Consider the following 22892-nt stretch of genomic DNA (forward strand, 5'->3'; position numbering starts at 1 on the left):
TAGAGAAATGGTGCCTCTTTACATAAGCAATGAATTTGGCTGCTTCCCTGAGGTTTTCTCTTCCTCATTCTGTTCCTTGGTCCTTGTGGGTTCCATTCCACTGCCAAATATTCCAAACCAAATTTCCTCAATATCTTGGTGACTTTCTCCTCTGCTGCTCCTGCCTTGCTTGTTATCCCCCTTATGGCAAAAATCAGATACCCATTCTGAATAGATACAGCCTTGGAAGAGAGGTTTTACTTTGCTCCAAAACCCCACTAAGAATATGAACAAGAATAAAAGAACAAATCTTAAATAAAAAAAAGATAATGGCTCAGATCAAAGGCTTTGGTGCTGAATCCAAAAATTCCATCTCTCCAAGAATGGGACAAGCTCAGAACCCTGTCTATGAAATTTCTGATTCCTCTACTACAAATGCTGCTTTCACTTTGTCACTTCCAAAGATCACCTGCTATAGATCAGTACTTTTCTGGCTATGTAAGGAACCTGAGGGATAAAGCTTGGCCCTTCACCACTGGCCAGAAGAAAACTTTACCATTTATGTCTGCTATGCATTGAGAAACAAATTAAACTGTGTGGGGGGAGGGGGCCTCACTGCATGTCAGCTGCTCAATGGTAACAGTTTTGTGTGCATGCTCCTATCATGTTGAAAATGGAAGCTAAATTAACATGACTGTGCTGTTTCACTGAAAAGTAACCTGCCATTTTATATTCTACTTACTATGGCACTGGAGCAAATGGTAGCTGACGTGCACTAAGTTCCCTATTCTATTTTTAATTTGATTTAATTTGTTCATTTCTCCATGCCCTTTGAAAATAATGTTTTGTTCTTGAGAAGTGATCTTTAAACACTCTCTTGGTCACCTTAGACAACAAGTGAACACATGAACAAGGTCACTGACAGAATGAATGACATATACACTAAAAAATCAGCTGGAATTCGGGCAGTGTATCAACATTCTAGAACTATCACACTTAAACAGGAGGGAACAGAATCTTCCAAAGTTTCTCATCACGTCAATGAGCAAAACAGCAGGCACTGCATTTGTGCACTCAGTACAGCAAACTCATGCTTGTTGTTAACTCCTTGGAAGTTAGCAAACTTTCATGAGGGATGAATTTTCCCCATTGGGTAGAAAAGCAGAATGTTCATGCTTTCTTAAGCCAGTAAATTAATCCATTCCCAACAGCACTGTGAGTTAAACTATACTTCCTGACTACAATCTAATCTGAAATATTTTGGGGCTATTACCATCATTAAGGAAAACGCTGAAACAGGAAACATTGGAATGCTGTTGATATTCGTAATCAAGTACACAGCACAAACAGCATTTCCTTTACCAGAAGCTTTTACATGTTTCCAGTTATTACAGCTAAATGTTTCTTAAATAATGTAGGTATATCCAAGGATAGGAAAAAATGAACCATACAACTCCCATTAAAGTATAAGTGGATTGAATGACTAACCACCCACAGAGTCTGGAAGGGTAGTAGTAAACTTGCATAATACCTACAAGGTTTTTGGACATTTAAAAATTAATGAAAAAGATATTAAATCAATATCTTTCTGCTCTACACTTTATAAAATAGAGTCCACTCAGAGTTACCTATCTCTGCATGTATGAAATCCCCATCACCATTATGAGAGCCTAATTCAGCTGGATTCAAATCCATGACTCTAAAAGCACTAACTACTAAACAGAGCACTGGGGCAGCTTCTCCTCCCAATCTTTGTTCTCAAAATGTTTCGCAGATTGTAAGGAATAGCCCTAGTCCACAAGCCATCATTTCAAGTGACTCAGATCTAATATTAAAATCACTAGGGTTTTAGGCTTTTACAAAGTGTACATGGTAAATGGAGAATTCAGAGATTCTTCTCCCCCTTGAGAATCCTTCCAGTGCTCAAATAAATTGCACACACAGTGCTGACTACGCATGATGGCCTGACCAGATTGCAGGGCTCCTTGTTTCAGTCAGCAGAGCTACCTAATAATACAGAAACAAAGACAGAGATCCAAGCAGGGACCAGGTAGCAGATAGTGCTTATGGGTTAAATGCAGACAGTCAAAAAGCTGGAGGCTGAATTGATTCAGTCTTTGCAGGCTAGTCTAAGCTGCAAAGATTGAACCAATAAACAAATGAACAGACATTCACTTTTGATTCAGGGAATACAGCCACATGCCTGCAGTGGCTCAAGCCAGAGGCTGGAGGGCACTAAAAGCACAGCTCTCTGGCATGTAGCCTGCATGGGCTATGTGTTCTCTTCCTCTTCCTGCTGCCCCTAAGGTCTCTGGGATTTGCAGTCCAGACTCACAACAGCAGGACTCTTCAAAGTTGCTCATCACTTCCTCTTCCTGCTTCCAGGGGCCTCTGGGATTTGTAGTTTAGAGTCACAGCTGGCACTAAGTAAGCAGGGCAGGGCAGGGCAGCTCTGTACTTGGGGGAAGGGCATTTTAACCCCCCTCCCTGGCCCCAGACCCCAGCAGAGGTTTGCTGGGGGTGGGGACAGTGAACCACCCAGTGAGGCCAGTGAACCAGCTCTCACTGCTCCAGCTAGGAAGCAGAGAGGAGGGGCCAGTCAGACAGCATAGCACAACACAGCCCAGGGCTGCAAAATGCTGGGGTCTGGGACAGAAGTTGAATAAACCAGTTTGACTTAAAACAGTTAAGTTTCATACAACATTCAACCAGGTTTATCTTAAACCAGTTTGAGCCATTTTGAACCTGTTTTATGTGCACCGTACTTCTATTCTGTTACAGGTTTAAACCAGTTTCTGATCACTTAAACTGGTTTATGTGTAACTTCTGTCCCTAGCCCCTAGATCAAACAGTTTTCAAACTAATTGGGAGAGAAAAATCCAACCTAACCTGGCTGTATTGTCCACCCTGGACATCCTGATGGAGTTTGGCCTGATTGCACAAGCCAAAGCTCAGGAAACCTTAAAAAAATATTAGATGTCCAGGTAGCATCATTTTCCAAAAGCACCCCTTCTCCTCCAGCTCACTAGCAAACTTCATCTCTTCCTCCTGGAAAAGGACTTGGTCATAGTGCTTCTGCACAGGTTACCTCCATGCTGGATCACTGTAAGACACTCTATGTAAAGGTGAACACGCAGGTGATGCACAAGCTCCAAATGGCATAGACTGTACCTGCTTGTCTTCCCCATGGGTTAGGCCACCATGAGACCACCACATCTGTATACTCTCCACAGGCTTCTGATGCTATCTTAAGGCCTTGGTAATAATCTTCAAAGCAATTAATAGATCAAGCTTCTGATTCAAAGACCGAACATGAATCTGTGAGCTACCACAACCAGCTGCCGTCTTCTGGGACCAAGTAAATCAAAAGATCCAGGGTAGCTGGAAAGAAAGTTCTCTCAGCTGAGGGGATCTGTACACAGAGTAATGTCCCAAATGAGTTCAGGTTAATCCAGAGCTTCTTTTTCATGACACGCTCTTCCAACCTAAGTGATGCTCACATAAAAAATACACCCTCCTTCATAAAATCCTACCAACTCCCTACAAAGCAAAATAAACTCCATGAAATAGTCAAATTTTTGCTTGGGGTATGGATTGGCTCTCCATGAGATATGAAGTACTTGAGGAGTTCTGTTTGCTTTAAGGATGCCATGAAGTCCACTAGGGACTTGACTATTAATTTTACTTGGAATGCACTTAGATACCTTGGTATACTCCTGCCATACTTTGCTACCCAAAGATAAATGGACAGACAAAACATCACTCCAAGTCTACCTAAACAGAAGTATAAAAAGGTCTATGATTTCTCCTTCTTGTCTCACAGGTAATGTAAGTCTTGCTTCCTGAGCCTATCAGCATAAAGGAAGAAGTTCATATGAAATAGCTTGATTCCACATAAGGAGGCCACACTTGAAAAAGAAGTTGCATTGTGTTCATTCAGAGCCATTCCACAGTTCCGCATGACTACACATCCAGTTAGACTTATTCTCCAGGGCAGTTTCTATGCCCTGATCTAATTGAATGCTCATTGGGTAGTGATAAAGTTAACAACTTTTTGATTAACATTAGCAAACACATTCACAAACTAAATGATCTGTAAAGTGTGAACTTGCCTATGGGCTGAAACAGCCCCCTCCTCCTGTTTTCACTCAGCCAGAACCACACAGTATTGCTTTGTTCAGTTAGGAAACACGTGATTTCAAAAAGGCCAATAAGCACATTTCTGCATGAAAATAATGATTACTGAATTCAGATTTTTCATGAGAAAAAGTGGGGCTAATAAAACACTGTACATTCAGTGACCATGCATCCTGCTTTCATGCCATTTTCTCTCTACCAGCTTCATATTGCACACTGTTTTGCAATCATTTTGGGTTGGAACTACAACTTTTTGTTGGACTATAAAGTGTCTACTGAGCTACTGACATCACCCAAACATCACCCAAACTATAAAGTGTCTACTGACATCACCCAAACATCAGTAAGAGAACTCTGTGGACTAAGAGCACTAAGAGTTATCTCTGGCCTGCAAAGCTATGACTTTCTATCACATGCCCTCTAGCATTAGGTCCAAGAAAGCACTCCCACAGCAGTGGCAGGAGGTTTACAAGTGCTTTTAAGGGAAAGGAAAAAGGATTTAAAACTCACTGCAAAAGAAAGTGGCTTCCAAAGACCAACTCTGTCTCCATGCTCATATCTAGAGATCCCACTGAAAACTAGGGCAGCTGCAAGTTCTCAGAACCTCTTTTTAAAAAGTAAGGGTAGAAGGGAAGATTACAGTTTCCCCATCCCACAATGGTTCCAACTCTAGGCAGTGCGTGGTGAGGGACCAGGACAGTCTCTTTTTCCCCAGCTCAGAATGGATGATTAAGAGCAGACTGCTGGGCTCGTATAATCCCATTCAGAGAGTGGCTCAGCAGTGGAACAAAAGAAAACCTACAAGACCAACAGTGGTACCCAACATAAGTGACTTGAGGGAACCTGCAGGTGCTTGAAAGCAAAGCTGGATAATGTGAAGCACATGAGCGTGGGCTGAGGTTTAAAGAAACTTTGAAGGACTTCCTGACGCTATTTTTCTCTCCCTGTCTCCAGAAAAGGACATATTTGATGCTTTATCCAAAAGAAAAAAATAAGGTTGGGGTTGGCCTGATTGTCCATGGATTACTAAAGGAATGCCATTCCTGGACCTCAGTAAACTCAAGTGAGGCCACTTGGGAACATGCAAAACTAAGCTTGCAGCCATCCACATGGATTGTTGTGAGGCTGCATAAAGGCAACTTCCAGTACAGTTCACGATGAGCCAAGGACAGTATCAGATGGTCGAAGGTGTAGAGCTCCTGAAAATAATTTGAGTAAAACACAGCGTTGCAGATACCACCCAACCTGTACTCTCTGACTGAGAAAATCCATTCAGTCTTAAGATATGCAACCCTTCCTATCATCCTCATGTGTGGGAGGAACTGGGTGGTTATGGGGTCCCACAACAATTAAGTCTTGCTCTGCTTACTCCCCAGGGGGTGCGGGGAGCAGCAGGGGGCAGCACAGGAAGTAGCAGTGGTGCAGGGGCCATGGGAAGCAGTGGTGTGCCTGGCTGCATTGCATGAGGCTTACATGCAGTCCTCAAGAGCGGCACATGGTCTAGCCCCGTCTCTCTCTCTCTCTCTCTGTCTCTCACCTCACCCACTATAACCCCACACCCTCCCACAGCCCCCACCCCAACCACATACCCATCTACACCCACCCACCATACCCACATGCCGCCACACACACACACACACTCCGACTCCCCAACCATACCCCCCTACATATACTCCCTTACTGCCCACACACAGTATACAGTAGGACTGTATTTTATCTATTATGCACTCACCTCTAGATACACTTTGCAAACACATAAAACAGTACAAAAATATTTTTAAATAAATTTAAATAAGTTATAGTACGTTTTATTTTTTTTGTATATAATATTGGGTTTTTTTGGTTTCAAGATTGCAGCACCCTCCCTCCCAAAAGGAGTACTTCCAGGGCAAGCGAAGGGACTTCTGGTGGCAAAGATCAGGAGTTAGGGGGTGGGACGTATGGCCCAAATATGATGACCAGGGTGGAGCAACTGTCAAGGGGTGGGGCTACCTATGTGACCCTCGATAGCTCAGCAAAACTTGGTAAGCTGCCCTCCACTTGAAATAATTGCCCGTGTGGTCCAGAGAGGTCAAGACAGGTAAGCCAATCAGATGTGGTTGTTATAAAGAACCAACAAGTCCTGCCTCCACGTGGGCACATCTCAGTAACTTACCTTCCAACAGTCAGATTTATCTCATCTGTGCAAGCCTTAATTTTGTTCTGTGCTTCTAAGTGTGTCATATTGTCTGTGTTCACTCCATCAATTGCCATGATGACGTCTCCTATACATAAACTGGCTATTGCAGCTTTGCTCCCAGGAGTCACCTAAGGTGGAACAAAAAGGGATCCATTACAGAGAAACAGGAGCTTTTCCAAACACATTTTAACCCTGGGTGACTTCCCAGACAATGTTTCAGTAACAGAGGATAGCCCATAGGCTTGTCTTGCTAAAGCAGAAAGTGAGGGGTGGAAATCAATTAGAGCTGATTATAAATAAAAGTGGACCCAAGCTAATGAAATTTGAATCTGGACCTCAATTTCCTGCCATAGCCAGAAGTATTAATCTAGGATTTTGCCTGGGAATCATATGGAAATGGAGGTGTTACATTTTCCCTATATGCAAAGCTCAAATGTGTACTTTTCAGCCTCAGTTACTGATTTTGGACTAAAGAAAACAACAGACAAGAGGGGACACATATGAGAGAGACAGAGCAGACACCCAGTGACTCACTCACATCTAGCATAAGCAACGGCACTGAAATTGAGGGTATAGCACCGGACGATCAGGGAGGCGGATGCTCTACAAATAGAAAGGTACAGTCCACCCAAAAGAGAGAATATAGAAAAAACAGCAAACACCAAAGCGGCCAAATGCAAAGACTCAGCTCTGGAACAAGCTTTAAGAAATCAGTATACCGTGAGGCAGGGAGTCAGGCTTGGACCCAAGATTTTGGTTTGGGTTCACCTCTGCTTTTAATAAATCAGTAAGACCCAAAAAAAGAACCCAGGTGGGATTTCCAGCTTGAAATAAACAGTTTGCATAAAGATATAAATAGAAGCAACATGGGATGGAATGTTGCATAAAATGGCAGAGCTTCAGAAATTTAAAACCCCTCCACAAGGGCTGCAATAAATCTGGTATCATTTAGGAACAACAAAGGTAAAAAGGAGCAGAGGATCAACAAATGGTGCAGATAATCAAAAAGCCCAGATACTGGAGTTGGCCTAGCTAAAGCAGAACTCAAGTATCTACCCAAGGCTCTTGTGGCTGATTTCCATTTTTCTATGGATACTAAAATGATCTAGAAAGCACTGCAGAATATATTTTGCTGGGCATCAGAGTGGATTGCGGTAAGGTCTCTTCCAGTTTTAATAAGGAACATCCTTAATTATTCTCTGGGTCCGCTGAGGATAGCTAGGCATTAATGGCCATTTTTCCTTCCACCTGTGAAGTTCCTTACCATCTTGTGCAGTGATGGTCAAGTCAGTTATTATAAGCCAGCTAGCATGAAGTTTAGTGTAAGATGCTTATAATATGGGCCTGTTCCAAAGTCCACTGAAAACAATGTAAAGACTCCCACTAATTGCAGTGGACTGTGATTTTCTCCAAAGACAGCGTTGACTTAATCAGCAGACCGATGAGGGTACAGCATTTCCAGAAGTATCATCTTTTAGGTAAGATGCTAAACCTAACTCATCAGCCCTTATGCAAAGCTCTTTTTGTAAGAACAGTGGAACTGACTCCAGCAACCTAGCCTACATCCACAAAACCAACTCATGCTTGTGACATTCTGCCTCCAGAAAATATCCCTTTCCATGTTCAGCTCAGTCCAGTATTCTTTGCTTCTCATCCTAAACTACTGTGCTGTTAAACAGCTAGGCTAGGGACAGAAGTTATACATAAACCAGTTTAAGTGATCAGAAACTGATTTAAACCGGTAACAGAATAGAAGTACAGTACACATAAACCTGATTCAAAATGGCTAAAACTGGTTTAAGATAAACCTGGTTAAATGCTGTATGAGACTTAACTGATTTAGGTCAAACTGGTTTATTCAACTTCTGTCCCAGACCCCTTCTTGGTGCAAGTTAAATCACAGTCTCCCAGCATCCCAGCAGTTTCAGCCCTGAGCTGGGCTGTTCTGTCTGCTCCAGAGAAGCAGGAAGTGATGAGCAACTTTGAAGAGTCCTGCTGCAATGAGTCTTGAGTCTGGATTGCAAATCCCAGAGACCTTAGACGCAGCATGAAGAGGAAGTGAGCACACAGCCCATGCTGGCTACGTGCCAGAGAGCTGTGCTCTAGCACCCTCCTCCCCCTCACCCCCCAACTTCTGGCTTGAGCCATGTAAAAAGGAGATTTTTGAAAAACTAAGCCCCAGTGGTCCTGTCATTGCATCAGAACAAGAAGATGAATGTGCCTGTATACAGCTCCATTGATTTTAATGGGGCGAGGGAGTTGTGTGCACAGATCCAGTTGCAAAGCCACAGCCTACATCACAAACATCCACTTGTAGTTCCTTAACCACTAAGGGAAGTCTTATATGGCTTAAATGATTTTGGGGGAGAAAGGTAGTTATTATACCAGCTTTAATCAATTATTAATGCAGGCAGCCCAAGGATATGAAAAGGGTGGACTGATCCAAAATACAAGCACAGATTAAAGTATGTCTGAGAGCTGGTACATGCCCAACTTGAGAACCTGCTGCTATAATTATTCATACTTTGGTTTCACAGTCCTTCTTGGCACACCAGACTAGCTATGAATTATCTGAGGAAACCCAGCAAAGCCTTCAGTTATAAATATACCTTGTTTACAGAATATAGAGAAAGCATGCCTAGTATGGGCTGCAAGGCAAAGAACTTCCCTTGGGGTGAGGGGGAGAGAGAGAGAGAGAAATCTACACTGCTATGCATGAATATCACTGTGGTGCTGCACTGTTTAATGGGTTTGTCATGTCTCTTGGGCCAGACTGAGGCTGCTTAGTGTATCCCTTCCCAGCCTCAACAGGACACTCCCTGCACATGGAAGGGTGTCGTGGAATTAGATGTTTTTTCTTCATGCCTCTTCGCTATACAACAGAGCTTTGTGTCAAGCCAAGGTGAACACTGATGTGTTTCACCATAGCTGGATACAGACATTTGACACTAATCCAGAGATCTTCAGAAAGTGTTCAGATAACTACCTAACACTTTAAATCAACTTTTCATAGACAGCATGCCCCATCAATAGCTATGCTATTTGCTAGGCAGAATACAATACATCTGTCTCCTTAAAATATTAAGACTGCCCAAATTCAAGACCTAGCTCTGGGGAAATCAGGTCTGGATCCAAAGATATGAAGACTGGGACTGTCACTGAGCCAGCTAATTGTGCTCCAGTGCAGAGGAGTTCTGGCGTTCTACATTTGACTTAGTCTGACTTCCTCTGTGACCCTGGGCAAGTCACTTAGCTTTTCTTTGCCTCTGTTTCTCTAACTGTAGAACAGAGATAACTGCATTGTATTCATAAAGAGCAGTGAGGTTTAGAGATGATTATTGCCATTCCCTCTAATTGAGAGGATACTAATATTGCCAAATGCTTAAAATATATTATATTTCCAATAACCCTGGAAGAATTTCACCGAACTATGCAACTTTATAGATTAAAGCTTTCTGAGGCCAGCTATCTGGAATGATCCTATACTAAGAAAAATATCAGAACCAAGGCAGAAAACTAAGGTTTTAAAATAGCTAAGCCTTCTAAAGAAGGCCCAGTGAATCAAAATGCCATTAGGTTGAGTTAGTAGTGTCTGCAGGCAAATATCTGTTCCAGTCCATCAACACTCATGGTATTGTGTTCCCCTACTTTGCCCACTTCAGGACAGTATGGAATGCTAGCATTGTGGCTGTATCAGATAAATGCTATTTTGGGCATGAGGAAGATGAATGCTATTCAGGTATAGTGCAAACATCTCCCCTAATGAAAAGCCAGAAGCATGAGCAATGAAAAAGAGCAAAGCCAACTCACTGAAAACGGAAGGTATTCTTTTATATTTCTTAAAGTAATGACTTGCCATGAAATGTCACCTTAATTCAATCCTCTACCGTACTGCTTCCAGAACATACACTCTTTGGCAGGATGAAACTTGTCAGCACAAGAGCAGACTGCTAAAGTAAACCAGTCCCTCCTTAAATTATTAATAATGAGTAACAAAATTTCTTCTCTTCTCCATTTGACTCAGATCAGAGACCATGCCATATTTTAGATGCCTGGCAATGCTGCCTTTGAAATTCTCTCCCTTACCAGCGAAGTCACTGAAAGAGACATTTCAAATGTTAAAGAAATAGGATAAGATTGTGGTTTTATTATTGGTTCCTTTGCTAAGTTTTAGTGATGTTCCTGACTTGTCCATCTGGGAGGATGGAGAGAGGTGTGTGGCAGCAGGAGGAGACTCAGATGACAGGATGTAAACTTATTTGAAAAATGCTCGCTCCCAGCTGCAGCACAAAGCAGCTGACCAGCAAATCCCAATAAAATATTTCCAAAATTAGCATGAGTTTAAATTTGTTTTGGAGGTCAAAAGACAATGCACCATGACAACTGAATTCAGAGAGCCAGCTTTGAAGAGACAGAAAAATCAACTGGGCAAGAGGTTTTCAGAAGGAACTGGCAAAATATTGGAAAGTATCCCCACCAAAGCATGACATGAGGATAGTGGACATAGCTTTCTAACTGCTTGGTAATTCATTGAACTCTGCTAGTTGTGCCTCATTGTAGATCAGACACAGCTGGGTACATTTCTGTCTAATTTACCAAGGCTGGAATTTCTTCACAGTAGTGTAATTAAGGGTGGGTAAGTTGGGCACCAGCCCCAGGTATCAAATTAGAGGGGGCACCATAATGGTGGCCACCATAAAGCCCATACCATCACTGCTGCTGCAGCTGCTTTGTGGGGAGCCCGTCCCACAGCTGCAGCTTGAGCCCACACCTGCACCATGGCCAATGAGGCTCAGGACAGACATCCAAAAAGCCTGAGCCTGAACTGACTCAATCTTTGAAGGTTAGTCTAACCTGGCTAGGCTAATTCAGTTTGTAACTGCACAGACATCCCACACATGCAGGCAAATACCTGCAGTGGCTCAGGCTAAAAGCCTGGGGTGTTAGAGCAGCCCTTCCTTCCCTTTCACACTGCTGAGCTGAGGAGGGTGTGGCCAGGCCCCAGCAGGACCTATTAGGGTGGGATTCCTCCCCCACCCCAGCCCAGCAGGGAATTGATAAGTAACACACTGTTTATCACCCCATTAAGAAAACAACAGAGTGATATCAGCTGGCCCGGATGATCTCCACCCTAGAGTTCTAAAGGAACTGGCCGGGGTCATTGCAAGTCCCCTGGCACAACTTTATGAGCACTCGTGGTGCTCTGGTGAGGTACCGGAGGACTGGAAGAGGGCCAACGTGGTCCCCATCTTCAAAAAAGGCAGGAAGGAGGACCCAGGAAACTATAGGCCGATTAGTCTCACCTCGATCCTAGGCAAGCTGTTCGAGAAAATTATGCTGGCACACATCCAGGAGGGGCCAGCAGGAGACTGCATGCTTAGGGGCAACCAACATGGGTTCATCAGTGGCAGGTCCTGTCAGACCAACCTGGTGGCCTTTTACAATCAGATCACCAGATCATTAGACGCAGGGGTAGCAGTGGACATAGTCTTCCTGGACTTCCGGAAGGCTTTTGACACTGTCTCTCACCCTGTTCTCATTAAGAAACTGGGGGGCTGTGGTATAGACACCCACACAGTCAAATGGGTCACAAACTGGCTGGAGGGCCGCACCCAGAGGGTGCTGGTGGATGGGTCCTTCTCAACCTGGAAGGACGTGGGCAGCGGGGTTCCGCAGGGCTCGGTCCTCGGGCCCACACTGTTCAACATCTTCATCAGCGATTTGGATGAGGGGGTAAAAAGCACCCTGTTCAAATTTGCTGATGACACTAAGATGTGGGGGGACGTGGGTACATTGGAAGGATGCAACAGGCTACAATCAGACCTCGACAAGTTACAAGGGTGGGCGGACGAGAATAGGATGGGTTTCAACACAGACAAGTGCAAGGTGATGCACCTCGGGAGGAACAACTGGCACCATACCTACAGGCTGGGGAACTCCCCTCTTATCAGCACGGAGGCAGAAAGGGATCTGGGGGTCATCACTGACTCCAAGATGAACATGGGCCGGCAGTGTGGAGAGGCAGTCAGGAAGGCCAACCACACCTTGGCATGCATCCACAGATGCATCTCGAGCAGGTCCAAGGAGGTGATCCTCCCCCTCTGGTCAGGCCGCAGCTGGAGTACTGCATCCAGTTCTGGGCACCGCACTTCAAGAGGGATGTGGACAGCATGGAGAGGGTCCAGAGGAGGGCCACTCGTATGATCAGGGGACAACAGGGCAGGCCCTATGAGGACAGGCTTCGGGACCTGAACCTGTTCAGCCTCCAAAAGAGAAGGCTGAGGGGGGATCTAGTGGCCTGTTATAAACTAGTCAGGGGGGATCAGCAGGCATTGGGGAAGTCACTGTTTCCCCGAGCACCGCCAGGAGTGACCAGGAATAACGGTCACAAGCTGGCATAGGGTAGGTTTAGGTTAGATATCAGGAGGCGCTACTTCACAGTCAGGGCGGCTAGGGTCTGGAACCAGCTTCCAAGAGAAGTGGTGCTGGCCCCTACCCTGGGGGTGTTTAAGAAGAGGTTAGATGAACATCTTGCTGGGGTCATTTGACCCCAGTATTCTTTCCTGCCATGGCAGGGGGTCGGACTAGATGATCTGCTCAGGTCCCTTCCGACCCTAGAAACTATGAAACTATATTACCAGCTACCTGTTGATTCTGCCTTTGTCCTGTCTGCCACAGCACATGTGGTCTGCTAGCTAATACACAGACACCTCTCAGGAAGGGAAAGGGGACGGAGGAATTTCTGCTTAACAGGGAGTGAGCGGGTGGGGGAGCAGCCTGCAGTCTCTGCTGGAGCTCCGGACAGGAAGCAGAGGGAAGGGGCCAGCTCTCTGCTGTGAAGCAGAGAGCCCTGCCCAGCCCAGAGAGCATGCCAGGATGCTGGGGGAGTCTGGTTTAACTTAAACCAGCAAGGGGTCTGGGGCAGACATTGCATTAACTGGTTTAACCGAAATCAGTTAAGTCTGATACTACATTCAGCCACGTTCACCTCAAACCAGTTTCGGCCATTTTCAAACTGGTTTATGTGCACTGAACTTCTGTTCTGTTACACGTTTAAACCAGTTTCTGATCAAACTGGTTTATGAGTAATGCCTGTCCCTAGCCTAAGACTCTGCCCTCCCCCATCTTTCCAGTGCTCAGCAAAATGGCCCTCTGCAACTCTTCCGACCCTTCCTTTGCTGCACAGGGCACAAAAATGGCTAGCTACACCTCTGCTTTCTCACTCTGCCTTCTGCATCCTCCTGACCACCAGGCAGACTGAGCCAGAAATGCTGACTGGAGCCGGGAAGGTATGAAAAGAAGGGAGAAGAGAGTGGGTAGTCACATGAAAAGGGCAGGTGACACCAAAATGGCCTCTGAAAGGCTGATGGAGGAAGGAGAAAGATGCAGGCCACCAGACAGTAATAGGAGGGGAGCGAACTTGACTTTGCAGGAGAGCTGGCTCAGATTGGCACAGTTTCATGTGCTTTGTAGGTAACCAGCCAACAGCTGCTGGTGCGCACACAAGCACAATCACTGTTCAGCACTGAAAACTCTCTCGGCTCATAATAAAAGGTGTTGCAATAAAGCAGCTCCTGCAACATCATGCATGAGGCTCTTTTCAAACAAACTTTGCTGTATGTTGGCCTGTTTCCTCAAAGACAGTTGTGCAACATTTTCACATTGGGTCATCTCACTGTTCAAAGGACAAAGCGGAGGTGTGCCTAATAGAAGTGGCTCAGAAAGCCAACCTGCCCACTCCCTCCCACTGTGCACAAATGCCAACTCCTGGAAATAAGACAGTGCAGCTGTCTTACCACAGCCCTGAGCTCTGAAGCTCTGTGTCAGGCCTGCTTCCTGGTGCATACTCCTGCAGCCCTAAAGTGGCCTCATTTCCACTCATGGAACAGGAGCAAATATGGGGGGTGGGGTTACTGCTTCACAGCAGTACTCTAAGGCATGGTACTGAGATGGTGTAGACAAGCCCATAACTGCCCTCATTAACTGGCATAGGAGGGAAGGCTGGACCACCTTAAGTATGCAGCCTGTGCTTGTGCAACTCAATTAGCATTGGGAAACTAGCTGCTTTTGGTCTGTTGGAAGAAAAGGGAAAGGGAGGCTTCTTGCCTCCCTCAACCTCTAACACCCTTTCTGAGCAGCATCTCAAACCCTTTCTCTGCCTCTGAAAATTCTGTCCCATAATCACCTAAATGTGGTGGCAGCTGTCCTCCTGGATCATGGTATATGCACGAGGGCCACCCAAACCCTCGATGCATATGTCTGGGCAGGCATTTTTGGGGGAGTGGAGGCTGCCCAGACCTGCCACCATCCCTTTAGGCCACTGAGACAGAAGGCAAAGACCAGACTGAGTCCAGACATTTGGTGCCTGCATGGCTGTAGCTGTGTAAGTGTCTGGGAATCAAACCCAGGTCTCCTGCATGGTAGACAAGGAGTCTACCACTGAATCACAGGGGACTCCTCAGCCAAAAGTAACCATATATCAACTAACCCCCTACCCCACAGCAGTGTCAAAGTCTGCCAATAAGCTTCCCAACTCAGGTAGCACTCACCAGTCATCCCATATGCCTTCTCTGCTGTCCTCAGCCACTCCCTCACCATGGAAAGTCAGAAACTATGAGAATTTGAGGCTGACAACTATATATAGTGAGATCTTTCTACCAGGAACTACTTTAACAATTAAACTGCACTGTGACAGACATCTGGCATTCTATGGAATGAACAGGTAGATCACCTTCAGAAGTGTTACCAAGGACAGTGGCCCAATGGGCTTGGTAGAAAGCAAGTGATGGGAAGGGCTATTGGTTTCATTCACTACTTCTACTGGGTTGCCTAACCCTTCCCATCCACAAATGCATCATACCCATGCTTTCCCTGTTTGTATTATCCTTTCAACTTCTCTCTGGGACTCCACAGCCTCTGGTAACCCACTGGTCCACATGCATACAAGCCAGAAGAAGGTAATCAGAAAACAAAACAAGAGCAGAAAGGCAAATGAGTTGATGTGGGAAGAGATCCATATAAAAGGGCTACAACCTGAATACCTGACACAGGGATACTGAATTTTGGCCGATTCTTTAAATTAAATCTTCATAATTTTACAAGGAGGAAGCAAGTTTGACCACCTGAAACCTGAGACTCTGCTCCTGCCTTTGTTTAAGGTAATTTGCATCATCACAGAACCTCATCACAGAGCTCAGAAACACCTAACCGCGTAAGAAATGTCTGCCCAGAAGAGCAGTCCATCTTTTTACTCCTCTGTGAGATATGAAACACCATAACCAGAAGGAAATGTGACTACACCCTGCTCACCACCAAACAACTTTCAGGTAAACACACTATTCCAACATTGCTTTGAGCCTAATCTGCATATAAAATGAACTGCTCCAAACAGGAGAGTTTACCACACCTTCAGCTCTCCTATGAAATATGAACTTTCATTTCTACCCAGGAGAACTTGTACAATCTTTTCTCCCATGCCTGAAGAAGGGTGCTTGTGCCCAAAAGCTTGCAATTAAAGACTTAAAAAAAACCTCTAGTTGGTTTAATAAAAGATATCACTTCTACCACAAGTCCTGATTCCTTTTGCCTTTAGACCAACACGGCTACAACCTGGATACCTGAGATAATAGATCAGTAATTATTAGCCAGGGAGCCTGGGGTGCCACACAATATTAACAGCTAATAAAAGAAGAGATTTCTAATAGGAATAATTCATAGTGTCAGTAAATATTTTAACCAATTGTCTGAGACTTTTGCAACAAAAGAATTGCTCTATTACTTTTCTTTAGTTGAGAAACAAGTCCAAAAATGTTGAAAACCACTGATCTAGTTATACAGATGTTGGTCAGACAGGCTGATGGCTACATAAGTGTAAGATCCATCACCACCTAGGAGACAAATTCAAACACTAAATGTAACACTGCTCCACCCACGCATGCTTCTGTTTGGCCATGAGTAATATGTTCAGCATTTGGAATAGTATGCTAAGCAGACATGCTTTCTGCCAATGAATGCATACAGGTGGGTCAGCAGAGATCAGAAGCTATGAGAGAATTCAGGCAAATACATTTTCCTGTCTCATTAAGGGAGGAAAAACAGGTACTGCTATTCCTTTTATACCATTCTGTGATACTTGACATCTAATCATCTACAGCAACAAGTTAGGGGAATATTTAGTCAGCCACTGCAGCAGAAGGAAGATTGCAGGCTACTTTTGATTGACCTATCTACATATTAGCTCCAGGAGAAAGCAAATCTAAGTGACAATTCTACTACTCTTTTGAGAAACCTGTTTTAACAGTGGCAGCAAGTTTCCATGAAGTCAGTGCTCTATTGTGTAATAATCCCTGGCAATACCCAGGCCATTATCATGTTCCTGTTTGCCTTCAACCTGTTTAATTAAATGGATGGGGCACGTGACCCCCAGAAGAACTGCTGGTTTGGTTCTCAAAAAGCATGCATGTAGAAAAGGGAAAAAAATCAGGCATCTGACGCTGGAAATAGTGAACTGCCCTGAAAACGACAGTGCAAATTTCCAATTTATCCCCTAGGAAAATAATACACTTGAAATCTGATAAATGAATAACCGACTAGCCCTCAGCAGATAAACAGACTAACATCATCTTGCAAGTGCAGCACCTTCACCCCAGGTGCCACCCTGCCCTGCCCTTTTTTATAGCAGTAGATAATCCCCAGGTCGATATAGCCTGGTATTGGGTAGTTTCCAGGATGCCTTTGGGAGTCTCATGCCAAGGTGGGTTTCTAGCAGCTATTCTACTGGTTGGTACAAGTCTCTACTCACCCAGCCTCTCTCCCACCCCACTCACCTCCAGTATCAGTAACTGTCCCTCTCCCTAAAGCAGGGATGGGCAATTATTTTGGGTGGAAGGCCGCTTACCCAGTTTTGACAAGCTGTCAAGGGCCACGTGGTTAGCCCCGCCCCTAGACAGGTGCCTTGCCCCCTGGTCACCATCTTGGGACCAATGTCCCAGAGTCAGCACCAGTAAGGCCCAGAGCGGGGCTCAGGCTGGCAGGAGTCTGTGGAGCTGGGCTGGCCTGCACTAGAAGGGAGAGGGTGTCGAGTGCTGGTGCTGAGTGCAGGGAAAAGCGGCCCCTCCCTGAACCCGTGGCTGGTGCTCCCTGCTGTAGCCACTTGCAGCCCACACAGTGCTGTCCGAAGCAGGCACAGGCAGCCCCATGCAGGCTGCAAGTGGGTGGGTCACGGGGCTTTTCCCCATGCTCAGCACCAGCTTGTAACCCACCCCCGTGCCAGCCTGGGACCCACGCCAGCTCTGGGCTTGCCTGTCGGGGCTCCGCAAGGCTGCAGCAGCTGCGGCCCCCCTGCTTGCCATGCCAGGCAGCGTTTGCCATCACTGCCTCTGGGCTGCCCAGCGCGCAAGCTCTGGGCAGGCAACAGCAGCCAACACTGCCTAACATGGCAAGCAGGGAGGCTGCAGCTGCTGTGTGCAGCCCTGACAGGTGAGCCCAGAGCCACTGCAGGGCCCAGGCTGGTAGCAGGGGCAGGTTACAAGCTGGTGCTGAGCATCAGGAAAAGTAGCCCCTCACCCGCCCTGTGGCTGGTGCCTCACACTGCAGTCACTCACAGCCCACATGGGGCTGCCTGTGCCTGCTCAGGACAGCTCCATGCAGGCTGCGAGCAGCTGCAGTGTGGCATGCCAGCCATAGGGCAGGCGAGGGGCTGCTTTTCCCCAGGCTGCTTCCCCTGCCCCCTCCTCCCCCCCCACACACTTACCGGAGGTTCCGGCGCCGGGGCAGCCACATGGTTCCAGACCAGAAGCCCCTGCTGGGGCTTCTGGGTGGGCCCTGCTGTTGCGGGAGCCCACTGGGCTTCCCTGGGTCTTACTGCCCCTATTTCCTGTCATTTTTGACAGGAACCAAAGACAGATAAATATTAATTTTCTAAATTTTTTAGGGGCCCCACAGGCCAGATAGAATGGCCTCACAGGCCACATCTGGCCCATGGGCCATATTTTGCCCACCCCTGCCCTAAAGCCTCTACTTTATATGTATCTGATTCTGCATTGCATCAGGGACAAATGGGGAAGCCTTGTCAAGCTGGCAAGTCGGTAAGGGAATGCCAACATCTAAATGGCAGCTGTGCAAGGTGTGTCTGGACCAGAAAGCTGCCAGCTGCATTGTGACCGGCTACACTAAATCCTCCACCATCACTAAGACAGCAGAGGTGTACTAAGGGGAAATTCAGGTCCTGTTTTTGGACCAGCAGACAAGGCCTACTATTGCTTTCCATCAGGGAAGAGCCTAGGGCAGTGGTCACCAACCAGTGGATCTTGATCCACTGGTAGATCTCTGCATACCAGAAAACTTCCACACACACTGAAAATTGGAGAGGACTGTACTCACCAGCAGGAGAATGAAGCAGAGCTCCACAACCAGGTTAAACTGGAGAGACTGGGGACCAGAATCTATTCCACATATTGGGCATCCAAGTGGACTCAGGCACCTAACTGTGATTTATTCCACTGTGTTCAAGTCCCTGAAAATCCATTAATGAACCTGTTTTTGTAACAAGCCATCTTCTCATCTTTAAGGCTGACTCAAAAGAGCTGTATGGAGGAAATGCAGTAGAATCTGGACCTATATCACCAGTATTCTTCTACTGTGCATCAGCCTCCCTCCTAGTCCCACAGACAGCCTCCTCAAGGCAGCTCTACTAATGCTACGTTACAAGGTGAAAGTAAATCCACTTCAGTGTGATGGCTGCCTTGTGTTTCATTTTGTATACAAGTTCCTTATTTCATCTTCTTGATAGCAGGACTCTTGGATACATGGGGATATGACAAAAAAATGAGGTGAGCCTATCTCTGCACACAGGGTCTAGAAACAACCAACTGATGAGAAGACCCACATACCAAAGGAAGAGGGCTCCAGAATTTCTTGTTAGGGTGCTCTCACTGCACCTGGCTTTCCACTTCAGACCACTGATAAGCTTGAACCCCTCTGGTTGCTGGAAAGAAGGAAAAGGAGATCTTTCCCTCACTTTTTCTCGCCTTTTGGATGTTGTGTACAGCCAGGGCAGACTGCACTGGGCAGGTGCAGGCAACACATCACCTCTATGCATACAATGACAGTGTGGGTTCTGCACAAATTGCTAGCTTTGGTCCTTACACCCAGCCAGGAAAATTCCCTACTGACCAGGAACAAGGAGTCCTCATACATGTATATGTTAGACAACAACCCCATTGTAGTCAACAGAACCACACACATACACAAGGGTTGCAAGGTCCCTCTGTCATATCTTGTGATAGGAGTGCTGAGACCCAGTATTTCTATTGAGCAATCCACCTGATAACCTATTCCTTCCCTTCTACAACGGAGTTCAGCACTGGCTTTCAGTTATCGTTAAAGCCAGCAAGTGCTCTTTTATCATCTTTTGGATGATCAGAAGTCACTGACAGCATCTACCTGATGTGCCAGGTGTTCTGCAAATAACTTGAGCCATTTGCCCATTAGTTAACTGTTTCACAGTTCATGGACCATATAGTTCTGTTCACCCAAGCTGTGCCATAATGTTGCAAGGTTTAGTTTTGCTGTAGCACCATGTACTCTGAGTGTAATTCATGTGTCAAGAACTGGTTGGTAAAAATCCTTCAGAAATGTACATATGAAGCCACATTTGCACCTCCTCAAAGCCCCTTCCCAGCCTGCCTCTAACAAGACATCTGAAAGACAAGGGGAAGAGGCCTTGTATATCTCTAATCAGAAACACCAAAGTGTTAGAACTAGATAGTTCTGTGGTAGGTATGCAATCCTAGGTATATTCCCCCTTCCTGGCTCTTAGCTCTTTCCTTGCTTACACACACTGGCTATCTTCTCCATATGGAAAGCCAGCCCAACCCTAAAACCTATTAAAGTAACCGCACCCACTGTTTCCTTTGGCAGACAGCGTAACATTCCAGATATTCTCTGGGTGTAAAAGCCCATCCCATATCTAGCTTAGTCTTCTCCTTCAATTTTATACCGTGACTGCAGGTTATTCTTTCTGCACAGGAAAAAGGCTACATCCTAGATTCTGGCGTGGCCCCAAGGCATGTTAGCATATTATGACTAATCCTCCTCATACTGAGGAGGGTGAATAAAGAGCTAGTCAGTAGAGTTCAGTTTCCTTGAGCAGCTCACTACATGGAAATGATTCTTCTTTTCAAGGCAGCCTGTAGCTTGCTCCCCTGAGCTGCTCCTCTCCTCCTTTCTTCAGATATTTTTCTAGCAGTCTCAGGCCAATCTCAGGCCTGGCACAGGCAGCTACTCTGCACTGATGCGAAGAAAGTTGCAGCTGTTTATGCCAGGGCCAATTTCACACAGAGTACTCACATGCATTTAAATGGGCTAAGTTTTTCCCTTGAATAGGGCAAGCAGGATTTGCCCCCAAGTCTACTGTTGGGCAATAAAATCCAAATTATAACTGTAAATCACATTGCCCAGTTTACAGAAAAGACTGAGGTTAAATAAACTTTATGAATGCAATTAAAAGCAAACAAAAAACCCCCTTTACCTCCCTTTACATCCTGCTACCTCTATTGCTGAATTTCATTACTGGATAGTACATTAGACTAGTTCAGGATGCTGTAGTTGAAATTAGTGATAGGCATAACACTAAGATCCCAAAGATCTTTAACACATCCACAAAACTGGACTGCCACATAACTGCTTCTACTGAGAAAACAGTTATTACCGCAAAATATATTAATACAAGTACAACTGCTCTGGGCCTTTATAAAGATTTTTTTAAATTTATGGGCCAGACTGTTTTTGTTATGATATGACATGTTTTGAAGCCAAAATCCGTAGAGCCTGCATTATTTCAGTCAAAATTCTGTTTAGGATCAGCACAGTATTGAACATAAATTAGGTTAAGAACATGGGTTTCTAGGATAAGACCAGACATTTGCGACTGGGAAGATAAGCAAGTCTAGGAGGTTCCTCAACATAAGATGGAAATGAAACAGAGGAAATAATCCGTGTTTCATTAGTCCCTAATCAGAGAGGGTTCTATGATGTGTATGCCCTTTATACCGACATCTACCTTATCAGCAGGGATCCGGGTTTTCTGTTTCCCATGGAAGAACAGAGAAAACCACAGATTCCCTGTTTTTATCAGAGAAAACACGGTTTTCTGGTTATCTAGTTTGCACAATGTTTTAGGGATGCAAAGCGTTTGATGATATGTCCCAACAAATAGACTTCTGCAGTGCGGTGACAGCCATGGCCGCCGTGAAGGTGGGATGGTGGTGGGGACGGCTGCGTGCCACGCGGCACCACCACACTGCTACTGCTGCCCTGCTCCCAGCCGCACAGCTGTGGGCACAGCTCCACGGTGGCGTGGGAAGGTTCTGTATGCAGCAGCCGTCTCCGCTAGCACTGACCCACAGGTAAGTGGCAGCGGCCACAGCGTGCAAGCCCTCTAGCCCCGCCAGCCACCATCCCTCACTGCCGCTGCAGAGCTGGCCAAAAAGCGGTGCAGCTGCCCGCATGCAAGCCTCCCCTTCACCCTCCCCTGGGCAGCCGGCCGGGCGGCATGTGTACAGCCCACACATGGCGGGCACCACCACGCTGCGCCCTGCATCACTTGCCCACAAAGCCCACTGCAGAGGAGCACCCCTGCCCTCACCCCCCCACCCTTCACCCCTGCCCTCACCCCACAGCCCTACACCTCGATGCGGTGTGCTACCTGGGGCTGGCAGCACCCCCCACTCCCTCAGCCCCCCAACCATCTATCCCAGCCCTCTGCCACAGCCCCCAAGCCCCACTTACCTCTAGGATCCAGGGGTGAAGGGCGCGACTCCACAATGGCAGCACTTGCCCGCAAAGCCCACCCCCCCCAACCAGCACGCAGCCACCACCACCCCACACCACCGCGGAGCCATGCAGCCGGTCACAGGGCATAAGCAGCGGTGCAGTTGTGGCCGCTGCATGCAAGCCCCCCTTTCCACCCTCTGGCCAGCTGGCATGTATATGGCCCGCACATCGTGGTTACCACCGCACTGCTGCCGCCACGCCCTGTGCCACTTGCCCACAAAGCCATACGGGTGGCCAGGGGATGGTAGCACAGGATGCAGTTGCAGAGTTGCAATGACAGCCTCTGCATGCAAACACCCTGTCAGGTCAGCCAGCGCATGCGTCACCCACAGAGTGGCACCTCTGCCATCACCCCCTGGCCCTGCTCCTGGAAGTAGGCACAGTAGCACACTCCCCACTTCTTGATCTACCCCCCAGCACCTTCCCTTTCCCCCACCCTGCCCCACCCCTTTCCCACACACACACGTACCTGCTGGGATGGGTGTCAGTGTCTGTGTGTGCCTCTGTGCCTGCGTGTCTGTGCCTGTGTGTGTGGGTCTGGGGGGCTGTTGTTAGGGGCATCAGGAGGGCTGTTGAGGCTGTGGGGGGGAGTGCGGGGCCCCAATAGCTCTGTGGGGGGCCTTTAATTTTTATCATAGTTTTGGGGGTTTTAATCAGAGAATTTGCAATTTTTAATCAGAGAAAACCAGGATCCCTGCTTATCAGTGCCTCCTCCCATTCAAAATCTGATTTAATTCCATTCACCAGATCCACTAATCTCATA

The 22892-nt window shown here is 46.5% G+C and overlaps 1 protein-coding gene across 3 annotated transcripts in view; it reads right to left on the reverse strand.

Annotated features, from left to right (window-relative positions):
- PDLIM1 (PDZ and LIM domain 1) overlaps positions 1–22892 on the reverse strand; it is a 72071-nt gene that overhangs the window by 41490 nt on the left and 7689 nt on the right. For all 3 annotated transcript variants that reach the window (XM_090057191.1, XM_090057190.1, XM_090057189.1), the window contains exon 2: positions 6272–6423. In XM_090057191.1, the coding sequence (XP_089913317.1) occupies positions 6272–6423 (152 nt within the window). The remainder of the gene's footprint in view (positions 1–6271; positions 6424–22892) is intronic.

Source organism: Crocodylus siamensis, chromosome 7, assembly GCF_052110815.1.
Source record: "Crocodylus siamensis isolate JL-2025a chromosome 7, ASM5211081v1, whole genome shotgun sequence".
Classification (NCBI taxonomy): Eukaryota; Metazoa; Chordata; order Crocodylia; family Crocodylidae; genus Crocodylus; species Crocodylus siamensis.